This window comes from Apodemus sylvaticus, chromosome 8 (genome assembly GCF_947179515.1).
Source record: "Apodemus sylvaticus chromosome 8, mApoSyl1.1, whole genome shotgun sequence".
NCBI classification, from domain to species: domain Eukaryota; kingdom Metazoa; phylum Chordata; class Mammalia; order Rodentia; family Muridae; genus Apodemus; species Apodemus sylvaticus.
The window spans coordinates 73,465,429-73,482,350 of record NC_067479.1 but is presented as its reverse complement, the minus strand read 5'-3'; the positions used below and the strand labels follow the sequence as shown (position 1 = coordinate 73,482,350).

General features: G+C 47.4%; 1 protein-coding gene across 2 annotated transcripts; it reads left to right on the top strand.

Moving 5' to 3' along the window:
• The first annotated feature begins 4,951 nt into the window (after positions 1-4,951).
• Abhd4 (abhydrolase domain containing 4, N-acyl phospholipase B) lies at positions 4,952-16,646 on the top strand. Of its 2 annotated transcripts, none has more exons than XM_052191526.1 (7): positions 4,952-5,040; positions 8,065-8,153; positions 9,954-10,326; positions 10,482-10,636; positions 11,940-12,051; positions 14,460-14,646; positions 15,249-16,646. In XM_052191526.1, exons 1-7 carry the CDS (start codon positions 4,979-4,981, stop codon positions 15,336-15,338), a joined length of 1,068 nt encoding a protein of 355 aa, XP_052047486.1. In that variant the 5' UTR covers positions 4,952-4,978; the 3' UTR covers positions 15,339-16,646. The 2 variants fall into 2 exon arrangements, with proteins under 2 accessions (XP_052047486.1, XP_052047487.1); XM_052191527.1 differs by lacking the exon at positions 4,952-5,040 and adding an exon at positions 5,064-5,152.
• The last annotated feature ends 276 nt before the right edge of the window (positions 16,647-16,922 follow it).

Genomic DNA, 16,922 nt, shown 5'->3' with positions numbered 1-16,922 from the left:
TGCTATTCAACTTAAGGCCAAATGGGCTAACTGGCTGTTTCTAATCATCCAGTGGTGAATTCTTCCAGAAGTTTCTATGCCATCTCTACATTCCTTCCAGTAATGTCTTAGCCTTTGATCTTTGTCAACTACCATCATTAACATCTTCATAGGAACTCCCTAGGAAGACAGAATCAATGCAAGACATCACTTATTGAGACAGTTATTTTCATTCTGAGACAAAGACATTCTGAACTACAGATTTCCTCAGCTACCTGAATTAACAATTAGGAAAAGTTTTGTTTTATGTTCAGTGTATGAACTTTTCTAAACTCTCAATAGGAAATGGTACCATCATTAGTTTTGAGTAGTGTGAGTCAGAACATTACTATGTATGAAAAGTTCATGTGCAGAAGATTAGTAGATAAAAGTTCAAGTTCCAGAGTTAGACAAAGAGAGTTTTGAACTTTGATTCTGCCTACTACCAATTATCTAGCCTAAGACTGATCACTTAACATTTAATTCTTGGTTTCCTTCTCTCTGTTCTTTTTGACAAGGTTTCTTTATGTCCCTAGCCCGGAAATTACTATGTATCCCAAAGTGGATTCAAACTTACAATCCTCCAGCCTCTGCTTACTAAGTGCTGAAATTCCAGGTATAATAACGCCACTCTGATCTCATTTTCCATTTCCATGACATGTAAATAACAATGCCTGAATCACAGCACTGATTTGTTAGGATTAAATGAAATGATGTCAAACATTAAGCACTTAGCAAAGTCCAGAAGCCTGTAGTAAATGTCCAGAAGATGTTTGCACTTGCTAACAATTATTCATTCTGACATGAACTTCTGTTTCTTCAAATAATTAAAAGCCACTCATATTGCAAAGCTCCAATAATTTGGGCATGCAAAAGATGGTCCTAGCACTGCAGATCAGATGGCTGGCAAAAGGCAGGGTAGGTTTTATGTTAAATCAGAAGTCAGAGAAGACCTTAGAGGCTTTATAACTAAGATGCTCTACAATATAAGATATGAGAGAGTAGGGGGGGCAAGCAGGGTACCCCTAGGGGGAGAGTGGGGGCAAACTCTGATTTTTTTATCCTTTGTCCTAAGAAAGTATATTACCTACTAAGACAAATATAAATCCTCCAAAGTAGAAAAAGAGTCTTGTAAAGAAACACTCTCTCTCTCTCTCTCTCTCTCTCTCTCTCTCTCTCTCCTCTCATTTGCTGCTCTCTACTCTAGCATGTAAACATCCACTTTTTAAACTTTGGTCCCAATTAGACCAAAACCCTTCTTCCCTAATTCAGCAGATAAAACTTGCTGCCTAGCCGTGCTAGGGATCATGATGGGCAAATACTGTATCTTCACCTATGCCTTTAGCACTGGATTACTTAAAAAAAAAAAAAGGAATCAAATCTCAATCAACACAAAGGGAAGTTTACTCAAGCACGGTGTTTTCTGATGCAATTTCTAGTAAAGCAGCAAATGTCTCCAGTGAGCAGGCATCCCTTTACCCAGTCATTCTTGAAGTGTAGAGACTCAAAACCCTTTGTCTGGTTCCCTTCTCTTCCAGCTCTGTGGATGACCCATAAAAGCTTCACTTTTGTCTTCTCTAACAACAAAAAGAATTTGTCGTGTGCATTTAGCCTTCGCCCACAATTACTAAGTATTGTTGAGCTCTCTACAGCACAGATCTGAGCACATCATGACTGGGCAGCACTACCCTGGTCAGCAGAATTTTCTTTAATGAAAATACCTGTGCCAATCAATATTGGGACAACATGTGTGGCTACCCGAGCAGTAGAAATATAACTAGGAGTAGCCAAGGAAAGTCTTTTTTGATTTTTGTTCATTTAAAGCTAAGCCAGAGGCTGGAGAGGTGGCTCAGCTATAAGAGTTGTTCAGGTATTCTTGGAGAGGACCTGAGTGCAGTTCCCAATACCCAGGTCAGATAGCTCACAAACACCTGTAACTCCAGAATTCCTAAAATCTAGCATGCTGTTTTGGCCCGTGTGGCCCTCCACCCTCCCATGTGCCTCCCTCACCCACCCAACCCCCTCACACAAAATTGAATCTTAAAAAAAAAAGAGCCACATAAATCTATCACTGGATGGAGAACTTTGAAACTATTTTGTATCTACATTTAGTCTAAGACTTACCTCGTTTATTAAAAAGTCAGCAACACCCATTTGAAAGAATTCTGTATTCCTTCCAGGTCTGGGATATCAGCTTGTCAGCTCCACCTACTTTTGCACGTTTAATGATAACTTACAGGCACAGGAAAGGGGTTGACAAATTAGATTCTATTCCTAGAAACTACATCAATAGGCCGCAGAAATTGCTCAGTGGTTAAGAGCACTTGTTGCTCTTGCGAGGGATCTGAGATTGGTTCCCACCACCAACATGGAGGTTAAGAACCGTCTATACCTCCTGTTCCAGGATCAGATAGCTTCTTCTGACCTGGAGCAACACAAATGCATGTGGTGCGCATTGGAGCAAAACACTCATAGACATAAAATAAATCTTTTAAAGAGTACAATGCTTTATGTATCAAATCATGTGTGTTTTAAAGATAGGATATATTCTTCCATATGTGTACATCATGTGTCTTGACTTCAAGAAGGGGAGAATACATTTTCTCTCCAGAGGCCTGTCTAGAGTAGGTACCAAGATTTCATTTCATTGTATATAATTCTAGCAGATCTACCCAATCCTGATTTATATCAATTCTGGGAATGCCTTAAAGGATAACTTTAGTTATAAAGAACATTTTTCACATATTTGAATTTCTTCCTTCTAAACAACTATGCTAAAACTTATTGGCACATGTGGAGACAGAATACAAATGTTCTCGGAACTGTGTTCCTGATATATGTTCTAGAATCTGAAGTCCTAATACCAGTCGCACCCGATCAGCCTTTCCCAAAAGGACCCACATTTGATAGGTTATCAGGATTATGAGAGCTTTTGTCCTGTGAAAACAGCTGGGAATTTCCGTAGTGTCGTTTAGATTGTAACACACACACCCCAGAATGCTAGCACTTAGTACTTCATTCTGTCAGCCACTTAGTACTTAGTACCCCCAGAACTTAGTACTTCATTCTGTCAGCCACTTAGTACCCCCAGAACTTAGTACTTGATTCTGTCAACCACTCATGCCTCTGCTTATCAAGTTGCTTGTCCATGCATTTATCAAGTGCCAAGCACATACCCTGCTGTGGGCAGGGAGCAAAGCAGAATGCTAAACAGCAAGACTCTCCCTGAAACTTAGTCTCTGGGGGAGGGGAAGATGGGTATGGATTATGCAACAGCCTTTCAAAATGGTGTTCTGAGGAAAACAAGTCATGAGGTGCCCTGATGAAGGGGTCTCTTTTAGAAGGAGGGAAGTTTGAGCTAAGTTCTGGCTACATAGTTGCCAGCTCTCCAAAACCAGCCTGGGGACTCTGTGGGGACCACCAGACAAGATTATTTCCTTTCTTTTTATCATTGGATTCTTCATGCCAACATAATGTTTGGATTTGAACATAAGATACATCATTGTTAAAGTACGTGTACTAAATGCTTCTTTGGATTACCTTAGTTAATTCTCACAAGCCACGCTCCAGAAGACGCAACCAGACAAAATGACTTGCCCAAGATCAGGAAATAAATGACAAACCCAAGAACTTGAACTTAACCCAGACTTCTGACCAAGGGTTCTATTTGTTTAATTGACTAGTGGGTCTTCTGGAACACCAGCACCTTCAATGCTTCTAAAAAAATAAAAATAAAAATGCAGCTGGGCGGTGGTGGCGCACACCTGTAATCCCAGCACTTGGGAGGCAGAGGCAGACGGATTTCTGAGTTTAAGGCCAGCCTGGACTACAGAGTGAGTTCCAGGACAGCCAGGGCTATACAGAGAAACCCTGTCTCGAAAAACCAAATCCAAAAAACCAAAAAACAAAATAAAATAAAAAAACCAACAAAAAAATGCAGCTTTCTAGCCTCAAACCAAACTAACTGAGATAGATTCTGAGGATGGGAATCAGGAGTCTGTTGCTGACAAGCCTTCCCATTGACCGTGTATCGTGATTGTAGGACCACTGGGCTTGGCTAAAATCCTGCTGGAAATTTCTGAAAATTCCAGTTCTCTTAAACTTTAAACCCCTATAATGATCAGTTTAACATTGTGTTTCTGGAAAGAATAAATCTCATATTCTTCTAGGTCTTTTAGGAAGACCAAAGAAAAATACAGTAGGACTAGGAACATAGCTCAGCTGCTAACGTGCCTAGCTAGCAAGCAGGAAGCCCTGGGTTCAATCCCCAGTCCTGAATCGACATGCCTGGCCACACACCCTATAATCCCAGCACTCCAGAGATAGAAACAGGAGAAACAGAAGCACAAGGTTATCCTCAGATACACATCCAATGTGAGGTCAGCCCAGGGACATAGGACTTAACTTGTTTGTTGCTCTCTGCGGAGCCAGCCGGAATGTGCTCAAAGCACTTCACACCCCACATCCTTTATCCTATTCCCACATACCTAAAGCACACCCAGCCTTACACTAAATGGAAGCAGGATATAGCTACCTTTTCCTTGGAAGGTAGGTTGAGGCAAGACATCCCCAGAACAGAGAAATGCCTATGCAGGAGGCAAAGCGATTGCTTTACTCTTTAACTGAAGGAGAGGTGGAGGCGGGGCTGGTGGCATTCCAGTGAGGGACTTGGGAGTTTTAAAATACCTGTCTCCCTTACGGTCTCCCTCGCTCTCCCCCAAAGGTATGTGATCCAGATTAGGAGCCTACTTTTGTGGAACCGTAGTGTTCAGCCTGGATGCAGGCCAGAGGGAGCGGACAGAAGGAAGCACTCAACTGTTCCAGCCAAGGAGCGGAGCCGGTCCGCCCGCCACCGGCGCCCGCTTGAACCCGGCAATTGGCCCAGGCCCCGCCTCCGGCCCCGCCCCCTTTGTTATCCGATACTTCCCTGGGTCAGCTGGTTCTAGCGTCAAGGGGAGGGATGGGCTGGCTCAGCTCGACCCGGCAGGGCTTGTTTACTATGGCTGATGATCTGGAGCAGCAGTGAGTTACTCCTGTCAGTTTTTCTTTCTGTCTCTGTCTATCTCTCCGGGCCAGGATCCGGGGACTGTCTGTAGTTGCGGACAGCTTCAGACTCCCCGCCTTTCCTTTTCAGGTTGGCTTCCAGGGAGGGATGGGGTGCGCTCAGGAGCCCTGGGAACGCTGGGGTATGAGAAGGCTGCGGAGCTGGGGGAGCGTTGAGGGATGAGCTTGCTTTCAGCCTGGGGACTCAGACTTTCCACTTACTCTTCGAGATCGCCCCCTGGTAGCCCAGTTAGATTGGTGGTAAAGCACAAGGAATAAGCTAGCTCTTCCCGACGCGGACGTGGGGGCAGCAGCCGGGTGTTTGTTGAGACTTGCCCCGGGACTAAAGTCGTGGGTGTGAAAGGCCCTGAAGGACAAGGCATGGGTAGGAGAGAAGTCTCCACTGCGGTGGAATTAGTGTGGAACTGACTTGCAAATTCCTTTAGCCCTTGGCCGCCTTTACGTTCTGCTTGCGATCCTAGTTGATAGTGTTCTTAATCATAAACGCATGCCTACTGTTGTGCTTTCCGAAGTAGGTTTGTTAGATTGGGATATGGGGTTGCCACTCACCCAAGGCCATCAAGTTTGAGATGCCACCTGTGTGATGGTGGTCTAACAGGATCAGGAAAAAGTTGCTTAGAGGAGAATGACTCAGCTCCAAGGTTTCAGGGGAACAGGGCCTTCCCTTGACCTAATATTTGTCCTTTTGGATCTGCAGAACACATAGCTTGCAGAACAAAATAACTTTGTAACAATAGTAAACAATCGCATAAGGGACTTAAGAGAACTGCCCACAAGAGTATTACTTTCTAAGAGGGAATTTATGATGCCTACAGTGACTTGGGGAAGCAGCATTAGAGCCAGAGAAGACTCGGGTCATTCAGCTCCATTTTTACAAATAAAGCTACAGATGCTGATGCCCATAGAAATTCAGACTTGCTCAGTTACAGGGCTCTAGAACAGGTTGCCTCCTAGAGCAGAGCTGCTCCTGTTTGCCCCATGAGAATGAGAGGCAGCAGCCAGGCCAGACCAAGTTCATAGCTAAGTGGCTTTGTTAGAGGCTGCTCCCCTCCCTTTCCCACCTCAGCTCTCACCTCCCTAAGGCACTGGCACACAGTGTGACAGCCACTGTTCTCTCTCTGGATTGTTTTTAGAGAAGAAAGGCAAAGCTGTGCGCATAGCTCCTGTCCCCCAACCCCCACCCCTTCCACAAAAAAGACTGTGAGGACTGCTGCCAGCATTGCTGTCTCATAGGAAAGCATTTCTCTTGAGCTCTGCTGTCGAGAGTTAGAGATATGTGGGGTTCGTTCAGGCATCATGGTCTGACTTGTTAGAGTCTACAATGCAAAGAGGAAGTCTCTCTTTGAGACTAGCCACTCTGTGGTCTAGGTGCTGGTGCTTCATCCAACAAGGAATTCTCGGAGACTCTTAAAAGGGTCCTGGATGTCCCTAGGCTCAGGTTGGTTGAGACTGACAGCTTTTATCTGATCAAAGTCATTGATGTCCCCACTCCCACAGCCACACTAGGTTTTTTGTTTGTTCTGTTTTTTAACTGCAAACTTTCACTGAAAGAAGCTACTTACAAAATAGTAATAGTATAAACAGGTAATGATTCAGGCAAGGGAAAATAATGTTGATTTGGAGTTTATCTATATACTTTAGATGTTAACTCACAAACTTTTTGGAAACTTAGGAGGTGGATACATTTGCCTCCCCTTTAAGGAAAGAGAAACTGGCAAAGAAAACTAATGTGCCACAGTCACATTGCCAATAGCCGTGCTGGGACTCTAGCTTCTGGCTTTAGACGGCACACCCTTCAGAAAACAGAATCAAACAAGATGTGATTTCACATATGGCCTCTGAAAGCTGAGGCTGGAAGGCCCACAGGGAAGGCATCCTTTTTCTAACTTGCTGTGTGACTGCTCTGCACATCAGATTGCCCACCTGTGAATAAGAGGCCGCACTAGGTGATTGCCAGGAAGCATCCAGATCTAAAATCTGCCCTTCACATGATGCTCAGGGTACCCACTGTACATGCTATGAGTAGTCAGGATGGTTCCTCCACAGATGCCATTGTCTCCTTCCTGCAGTTTCTGGCAACCATGCCATTGCCTTCATCTAGGCAGAGTTCACAAAAATATAACATGCAAGACAGGAAAGGTAGAACAAAAACTGTAGTTTACTGAGCAACTTCATTTGTGGCAGGCACCTGTCAAGGTTCATTATATGTCTGGACCTAGGCCCCTGTCTGTTCCTCATTGGTAGTTCTGTAGTTCAGACCCAGGAGTTCTGTTTACTCCAGAGCTAGTGCTTGAAACTACTCTTCTCTTCAGTGACTTAGTCACTGGGTGTGAAGGAGAAAGCAGGATAAGTTATCAGTTTTACTCAAGGACATAGGCAAGTTTTCTACTCGTTTTACAACCTGAAAAATGGGCCAGAGGCAACCTGTGTCTTTTGGTGACATGAATCCAGATATCCTACCCCTAGTCCTTGCCTGCCCCAGCTCTAAGTTCATACCTGATGGATTCCCCTATCAGGCACTAACAGCACTCCAAATTTCCAGAAGCATGTGAAATAGCAGATAGCATGGGAATTTGTCTGTAATGCCCTAAAAGAACAGCCAGTTCCGGGAGTGGTAAAGAATAATGGGAATATTAGTTAAAGTCTCTCTCTCCCTCTCCCTCTAATCTCCTTGAACATAAAGATAGCCAGAAACAAAGAGGAGCTGTAAAGCTCCAGGAAGATAAAAAATACAAAAAAATTAAATTTTGTGTACATGGTATCCGCTATCTGCTAAGGGCCATTGTTCTCAATAGCCATTTGCCTAGGAAAGAATAACAGTGTAGCAGACTGCTTCGCCATTGCTGACACTGAAGACCATGAAGGACAGGCCTCCTGAAGTTGGGAAACACCTTGTACCCTGATAACTCTAGGAGCTATCAGCAAGGCTGGGAACGGTGCCTCCTTTCCAGTGTTGTCAGTGAGTGCCTTTGTGTCTTGTAGGCCTCAGGGCTGGCTGAGTAGCTGGCTCCCCACTTGGCGCCCCACTTCCATGTCTCAGCTGAAGAATGTGGAAGCCAGGATCCTCCAGTGTAAGTAGAAGGGACAGTTTGCTCCTCCCCTTTAAAGGTCGGGAAAGGATACAGGATCTTCCCCAGCTGGGTCCACCCAGCCCACGGAGTGGGCTCATTAGGAGTATATGGGTTAGAGGAAAGGAAATCAGTGGCTTGGGGCAGTGGGGGTGGGGGGGATACAGGCAGACAACACAGTATCCCACGACAGCGGTCCCTCAATGCCCTCGCCCTGTGATAGCTCTCTCCTTCCCCTTCCTATGGCTTCACCTTAAACCCTATGCGATAATGTGCATTGATTCACACACAGCGATCTCACCCCTCCCTTCCTCTTCCCCCTATCTCTTCTTTGCTTTTCCCTCTTATAAACACATAGCCAAGCACTTTTTAATTTACCACCTTCCTACTCGAGTGCCATCAATCCTGTGTTTTCTAATATTGCTATTTCCTGCCTTCTGCCCAGGCATAGCCTACCACAGTTATTCACACAGATCAGATCTCATGAGCAATACTGAAGAAGGGTACCCCATGAGCAGCAGTAGCCATTGGTTCAGATAAAGACCCTGAGACCATGTTTTCCCCGATAACCCTCATCCTGATCCTCTCCACCCTGCTGCTCTGCCCAGCTAGAGCGACTCTCTTTGAGCATTTGAAAAGAACCACAGCTTTCAAGCCTCCATCCAGATGCAGACTGATTCCTACACAAGCAGCTCTTTCTATGTAGCCACGACAGTGTAAAAGCACTGCCCCACCTCAGTGTCTAAGAAGAATAAGCCCTTGGCTCAACCCACTCCCATCACCACTTCCACATTCTTCACATTTCTCTGTTCATCTTCAAACACATGTGAATTTAAGAACAATGAGTCCAAGAAGTGTACAATATCAGAGACCCAAGGGAATTGGGCATATCATCCTGAAAAATGGTATGGTCTCTCTTACTGCCTATAGACCAGTGGTCTGTAAATTTTCCTTGGATTTGAAATCATTAGTATATGAAGTATAAAAGAAAATTTATTCTGATACTTATTAAGTCTTTTAGAATGGCTGTATAAAACCTGTTGTCACTGGGACGATTTCATTCTCAGTTCTCCATACTACAAGAGCAGCTGGAGGAACTTACAGCTAAGGAATGAACAGGGTCAGTGGGTGGAAATTACGAAAGACATCAAGGACAAGGAGTTTTATCTGAGTGGACTCAGCAGGATTCTTGCTGAAGAAAAGTCAAGGACTTGACACACAAAAAAGTAGAAGTTGATTCACTAGATCAGATCTAAAGATGGGGGAACGGGGCACACAGCTTGACAGTTCTTGCTGACCCGACTTAGGGTTCTGTCTAAGGCCAAGACTAAGGAGGCTGAAGGTGGATAGGGGCTGTTTTAGTTCGCTTTTTGTTCCTGAGATTAAAACTTGACCAAATCAAACTCTGGGAGGAAACATTTATTTGGCTTACAGGTTATAGTCCATCATGAAGTTTAGAAACAAGGCAGTAACCTGGAGGCAAGACCTGAAGCAGAGACCATAGAGCCTGTGGCTTCCTGGCTCACTTCCCATGGCTTCCTCAGCACGGCTTCTATTCTATTATGATGATGATGGTGATGATGATGGTGGTGATGATGATGATTACGATTATTACCCTTTTCTTTTGAGACAGGGTCTTTCTCTGTGGCCCTGGTTGTCCTGGAGCTCACTGTGGAGACTAGGAGGGCTTCCTAAGATGATCTCTCTAGGAGGAGAGAAAACTGAAAAGTTCATTCCAGGCAAAATGTCTGTGCTCTCTGGAAGCATTCTTGATGCTTTACCCAGGAATTCTTCCCTTCCCAGGTCTCCAGAACAAGTTCCTGGCCCGTTATGTGTCCCTCCCAAACCAGAACAAGATCTGGACGGTGACTGTGAGCCCAGAACAAAAGGACCGCACCCCTCTGGTGATGGTACATGGCTTTGGGGGTGGCGTGGGCCTCTGGATCCTCAACATGGATTCACTGAGTGCCCGCCGCACGCTCCATACCTTCGATCTGCTTGGTTTTGGGCGAAGCTCAAGGCCAACATTCCCAAGGGACCCAGAAGGAGCTGAAGATGAGTTTGTGACCTCGATAGAGACATGGAGGGAGACCATGGGAATCCCCACCATGATCCTCCTGGGGCACAGTTTGGGAGGATTCCTGGCCACTTCTTACTCTATCAAGTACCCTGAAAGGTAACATGAAGCTACCCCTCTCCCTCCTGAGCTGACTCTGCCTTAGTAGGCAGAACCCCATCTCTAGTTCCAGTAATACTCTCACCCCCAGCAACTTAGAGCTGTTACCTCCGAGCCAATGCAGTGTTTCCTGTTTGCTGCTTCTGTTGATATAGAGTTAAGCATCTTATCCTGGTGGACCCATGGGGCTTTCCCCTACGACCGACTGACCCCAGCGAGGTCCGTGCACCTCCAACCTGGGTCAAGGCTGTGGCTTCTGTCCTGGGTCGTTCCAATCCACTGGCTGTACTTCGAGTGGCTGGGCCTTGGGGTGAGTCACCTCCAGATGAAGGACTGTCTTTAAGCCAAGGCCATCCCATTCACCACCACCCACCGTGGTGTACCTACCTGTCTCTGTCCTCCTCACCGGCTCTTAAACAATAGGCCTGTACCTAGCATTGTTCCTTAAAACCAATAATCAGAACCATGTCTCTATATTGGGGGTTTCAGGTGATTGATATATATTCCTCTCATCTGTATCAGCAGATAGAACAGAGTGGCTGCCTCGTGTGTTGGCAGAACCCAGAGAAAGGAAGGGGCTCTGATATGCCACTCCTCTGCTCAGGCAGGAGCCACCATTGGATGGATCCCTTTCCATGCACTACCTTTCCCCCCAGCACCTGCAGCGAGTGGGGCTCAGATCCTCAGCTTCTAATATAACACACCTTGGCAGACAGGTCCCTCTGAGCCCTGCCCTGCCCCAGAGACACACTGCATCTCCCTCTCCTGGATTTCTTAGCACTCAGTAGCTGTCAGAAGATTAGGAGAAGAGGCAGGACACACTACTACAGTCTATAGAGTCAGAGGCTCTGCGTGCTCTCTCCTCACGCTGTCCATGTGACTGACTCCCTTGGAGGAGCTTTCTACACTGTTGACGTAAGAAGCAGATTCATTTGATTGAAAAGGTTGCTGGCCCCTGTTTTGCACTGATAGCTTATATCTACATAGAAATGTTCAGTAGTCACTTGTTCTAGTGGCTGAAACAGAATGGCTCCTAACAGAGTGGAAAATGAGCCCTGGAGTAAAAGGTAGCATAGGAGTTCTGGGACAAGGGGAGCAAGCAAGGAGCACGGGTGCCAAAGGGAAGAGGGCACACAGAGGGCTGACCTCAGTCTGCCTGTGGCTGTATTCACAGCATCTCTCCCAGATACCCTCACAGACAAAAGGCCTGCCAGGACAGAGGAAGTGTCCGGCAGCCCGGGCCTCACAGGCTGCCTGCAGCTTCTACATGCACTGTGGTGAAAGCTGGGGCCAGCGGTGCTGTTAAGGTCACCTTTCCAAGTATTCTGTTACAGCCTGAAAGTGAGAGAGTGCTTGGGAAATGGTACGGTTTCATTGCTACCTTCAGAAAAGTTAAAAAAAAAACAAAACAAAACCAAAAAAAAAACATAAGGTTGCAGGGTGGGGTTGGGGTGGAGAGGGAAGAGCAAAAGTCTGCCTGTCAACAAGAATCCTCTCAAGCATCCCCAGACCAACCTTGAGCTTGAAACAATTCTCCTGCCTCTGCCTCCTGAGTGCTGGAGTCCCAGGCACAGGCCACATGCCCAGCGTTACATTCTCCTACTCTGTCCCAGGGCCTGGGCTGGTGCAGAGATTCCGTCCAGACTTCAAGCGCAAGTTTGCAGACTTCTTTGAGGATGATACCATCTCGGAATACATCTACCACTGCAATGCACAGAATCCCAGGTGAGGGCGGCCCCCAGGACTGGCCAGGGGCAGGGGGCGGGGGGTGCTGAAAAGTAAATGCTGAGCTACAGCTTCCTTCTTCTTCCACATAGCCCTGCCTCTGGGGAGCACAGGCACCAGCAGGCTTGACCAGCTCCAGAGTTCCCTGGGGGCGGTCACTAAAGCTGTAGGAGAGAATAGATTTAATTAAACATGCTGTCCCTCTCTAGAGGAAGACCTCATGGCTTCCCTAGTGATTAGCAGCTGGCACGATGAGAGACAGTCTGGGAAACATTTAAAAGATAGTTTTTAACTGAAAAACTGATAAAATTTTTTGGTGTTAGTTTTGGGTTTTATTTTATAGGCAAATGTGGGGAGGTTGTTTGTTTTTAAAGCAAATAGAGAAAGTGGAGTCTTTGCCCACTGTCAACCTTCAGTTCTAGATTTCCTCATTTTAGTCCTCATTTTCCTCATTTTTATTGTTTCATGTCATACTGATGCAGAAAGACTTCTCTCATGTGTTCCTTTGTGTGTGTGTGTGTGTGTGTGTGTGAGAGAGAGAGAGAGAGAGAGAGAGAGAGAGCGAGAGAGAGAGATCTATAGAATACATTTCTGGACTACATTTAAAGAAAGAATATGGATTTATTTCAGTTATATATACTTTGAAATAGTTAACAATTGACATAAAAATCCTTTACCTCTTTTAGAGGTATAAAGGTGTCCTCAGATCTCTGAGATGTTCTCATCTCTGGCTGCTCCCAAGCAAGCCCACGAGCTTGCTGACCTGCAGTTTTGGCAGCGTTGGCAGCCAGAAAAGTCATCCTCTGCACGGCCAGGCCCTGTGAGAGGCTGATACCAGGGGGGCATATTGGTAGCACCACCCTGTGGAGACCTCTCCCTGACCCTGCAGGAGCCACAGACACTCCCCACCTTTTTCCAAGACTGTCCAAGTCACAAGGCTGGAAGGAAGGTGAGCCTAGGCCTCCCTGTCAGCACTCCTGTGAGCATTGTTCTCACTGCAGCAGCGGAGCCAGCATTGCATGTGAGGAGAGCTAACAGCAAACTCCTGCTTAAGCACGAGATGGGAACCCCAGCAAATGAGCACCCCAGCTTCCTGTTGTTTGGCACCGCTCAGCTTGCATGGACTCGCTGCCGGTCCTGTTCCTACCTGAAGGCCCTGCTGGTATAGGTCTGCCTTTCCCTTCACCTGAGACCTCCTTCTGTGCAGTGGCCTCTCTGTATAAACCACAGACTATTTAATTTTACTTCTTGTTAGTGTCCTAACCAAAGCAAAGATGCCATGGGGGCTGGGTGAAGCCAGCTCTCCCTGTCCCTCCAGTCACAATTCAGTTTTACAACACTCAGCTCTTTAACTGTAGCTGACGAGTGTCTGTAATTCCCATCAGTCCTTTGGAAACCATGAACTCTGGCAGAGAGGAACCGCTTGAGTGGCACCCTCTTCACTCCACCTAGACGTGGGTGCTCTGCCAGTGTCTCCACTCTCTTCAGCCTGACCTAAGGAAGTATACATAGTTCTCTCCAGCTTGTGTAAGCAAATCAAGGTGTATCTTGGTTATATGATTTGCCGAGAAAACTCAATTTAAATTCACGTCTGACAGACTACAGAGTCTATGGTGTAGGGTCTCATAGAGATGTTCTCTGCATCTTCTGGAATAGACAGAACCCATCCGGAGGACAAAGGAAACTAGGAATACAACTGCACCAAACAGGCAGAGCCCAGGGGCTATCATTGTCCTCAGCCTCCCTGCCTCCCACAAAAGCTGCAAGCTAGTCGGAAACCTGGCTCCATCCCAGCTTCACACAGGTCTGATAGGGAGATTAAGCTCACATCTGTGGTGGCCTCCTGACAGAAGCTGCTGAACCCCAGTCTCAAAAGCCTGACACATTTTTCATTCCTCTTCCCAGAGTGTCTTCAGCAAAGCCCTCTTGGTGGAGGCCTCCCTCTTCAAGGCTCCCCTCTAGTGAATTCTCCCTCCGCTTCCTCATCAGCTAAGCCCCTTCCCCATGTTCTGAAACTCTAGCCCCCTTTCGTAATCCTTGGGAAGTTGAACTGAAAGCACAGTTCATATGATTATGTACCCATTGCCTTCCAAAGACATACGCAACAATACAAACTCCAGGAGGGCAGGCCCCACATGTGCCCTGTGCCTGTGCCCCTTCCCCCAGCACAGGAGAAATCTATGCTGCACAAGTCCTTGCTGCATTCTTGGACAGCGCCCTATGTGTCCAGTTTCCCAAGCACGCCTTATGGCCTGTCACTCATCTCCCAGTCTCCTCACCACCTGGTGAGCCAGTGCTGGCTGCCAGGAGATAAATAACAAAGACTCTAAGATCCAGCCCGGCCTCTGAAGAACAGCGAGCTGATGTTTTGTTTTCCTGTCCATCTCCTTGCTATTTTGTTCTGTCAGTGGGGAAACGGCATTCAAAGCCATGATGGAGTCCTTCGGCTGGGCCCGGCGCCCCATGTTGGAGCGAATCCATTTAATTCGAAAAGATGTGCCCATCACCATGATCTATGGGGCCAACACCTGGATAGATACCAGCACAGGGAAAAAGGTGAAGATGCAAAGGCCGGATTCCTATGTCCGAGACATGGTAGGTTGGCTTGCTAAGAAGTGGGAGTTGAAGTGGACAGTGGGCAGGAAGGTCTCTCGGGTGACAAACCATGATCAAAAGAAGGTTGAAAATACACAGATGAGAGAGAGCAGTGGCTTAGAAAGGGTTCCCTTTCTGCTAGATAGGAATACCTTTTTTCTATGCAACCCAGTTCAGCTAAAAGACACGTTCCCGACCATCAGCCAGGCATGTGCTGCTTCTGTTCCAGACCTCCAGCCTCCCCGACCCCAAAGCAGAGCTGTGAGCAGCAGGGGTTGCAGTGAAGACTTCCTACACACTTCTGTCTCCTGCACCTCCTGTTCCCACTGAGTCACACATGGTCCTGTTTCCTGCATAAAACAAGCATATCAGCAGGAAATACACAGTGGATGACTCCCTAAAACAAAGTGGGCTCTCAACATTCACTGGTCCCCAAGGAATGTGTATATCCAGAGAAAGGGTAGAGCCTTGCTCCTGCGAAGAGCTGAGGGTGACAGGCAAGCAGGGACTGGGGGAGAAGGAATGGTGGGACCATTGGGGGAGAGGGGACTTCCCAGTGCTGGGACTAAAGGAGCTGAGCCACCGCTGTCATCTGTCTGCAGGAGATCGAGGGTGCATCGCACCATGTCTACGCTGACCAGCCACACATCTTCAATGCTGTGGTGGAAGAGATCTGTAACTCAGTTGACTGAGAAGATCTGAGAGGGAGAAGAGGAAGCCAGAGTTGCTGTCATCTTATCTCCCTGTCTTAGTCAGAACCTCTGTCCTTTCCTCACCAACTAACATGTGCCAGCCAGGCAGAGTCTCAGGCCGTCCCCAAGATAGGACCACAGTGAAAAAAGAGCACTTCCGATACCATGCTGAGGGCAGGAGGCAGAATCCACCAGAGGCCTTGAACTCCCCACTCTGGGGAAAAGCATAAAGGGCTGCCTAGTACCGCCCGTTCTCTCCAGTCAGGTGGAGACGATGAGGAGACTGGGCAAACCATGCCGTCTCCCTGCATGGCCTTCCCTTCCTCTAGACGGGGGAGGGCTCCCAGCAGCCTTCTAGTTTGGGAATATATCTGAGAGTAGGTTCCACACAGGAACATCTCCATCACTCCACGCTTCCATCCAAGCACAGTTTCCACTCACCCACCAGGAGCAGCTCTAATCATCTGCACAACTGCTTCCAAGACCTTGAAGGTCATCTCCCAAGCTCTTACTGGCAGACGAGGCCAGAGATGAGGGCAGGACATAGCACATGATGGGTTCCAGCAGAACTGAGTTCATAGCCCAGGTCTGCTGGCTCCCGGCACATGTGGCGGGCTTTGCTCACTGAGGTTCCATGCAGACGTCACTGCTGTGGAGCTGATTTAAAGTTAACCTTGCTCCATATTCTAACCTGCTATGCAGGTACACTATTATCTTGCCCTGTATCTCAATCCTGGTTGCCTAAGTTGGGACACTTGAGTCTCTTCCTCGTGTTCCTTCCACTGTGAGGCCCTGAGCCTCTTCTGTGCCTTGGGCCCTAAAGCCCCATGTGTAATAGAGAGCAAAGGCGGCTCGTGGTGGAGAAGGGGAAAGGCCCTCCTACCTAGAGTCAAGTCTGTAGTCACCAAGTCCACAGCATCTGCAGCCGCTTCTCCCTGGCCCTACAGCGGAGAGCCCTTCCATCCCCACGGCTCACTGAGGAGCTTTAAGCCAGCAATTCTCTGTCCTTATCAGCCACAGAACCGCTTCTCACTGCCTGAACCTCTCTGCCTGTCATCTGTCACCATGGTCTCCGACTCACTCTGCTTCACCCATCAGCCCCTCCTGAATCTCATTCCAGGTCCTGCTCTAAGGCTCTGGGTACTGGGCTGGGCCTGGCCCCGGAAGCCAGGCAGTTCCTGCCTCCTCCTCCACTGTTATAAAGCCAACCCTTCCACCAGAATAGTATTAACTCCTGGTGCTTTGTACTACTGGTCCAGCTGCCTCGGGCTCCTTTTCTATATTAATAAAGAAGAGTAAAAACTGTCAGTGATAGCAATGTTTAATATTGATCCAACAAGAGCGCCGAGTGGTACTGCCTCACAGCAGTCCAGGCAACCCCCACACAAGAGAATGGACTCAACGAGGTACCAGCTGGGGGCCCCGGGGGCCACTCCCCCTCCCAGGGAGCGGACCTCCAAGTCCCTGTGAGCCTACCCATGCCGGAAGAGGAGTTAGTCCAGAGCGCAGGTGGGGGAACCTCAATCAAAAGAGAATTGGCTGCTCAGCTCTGCACTGCTCTGCCCAGTCAGTACCGTCAGCGCC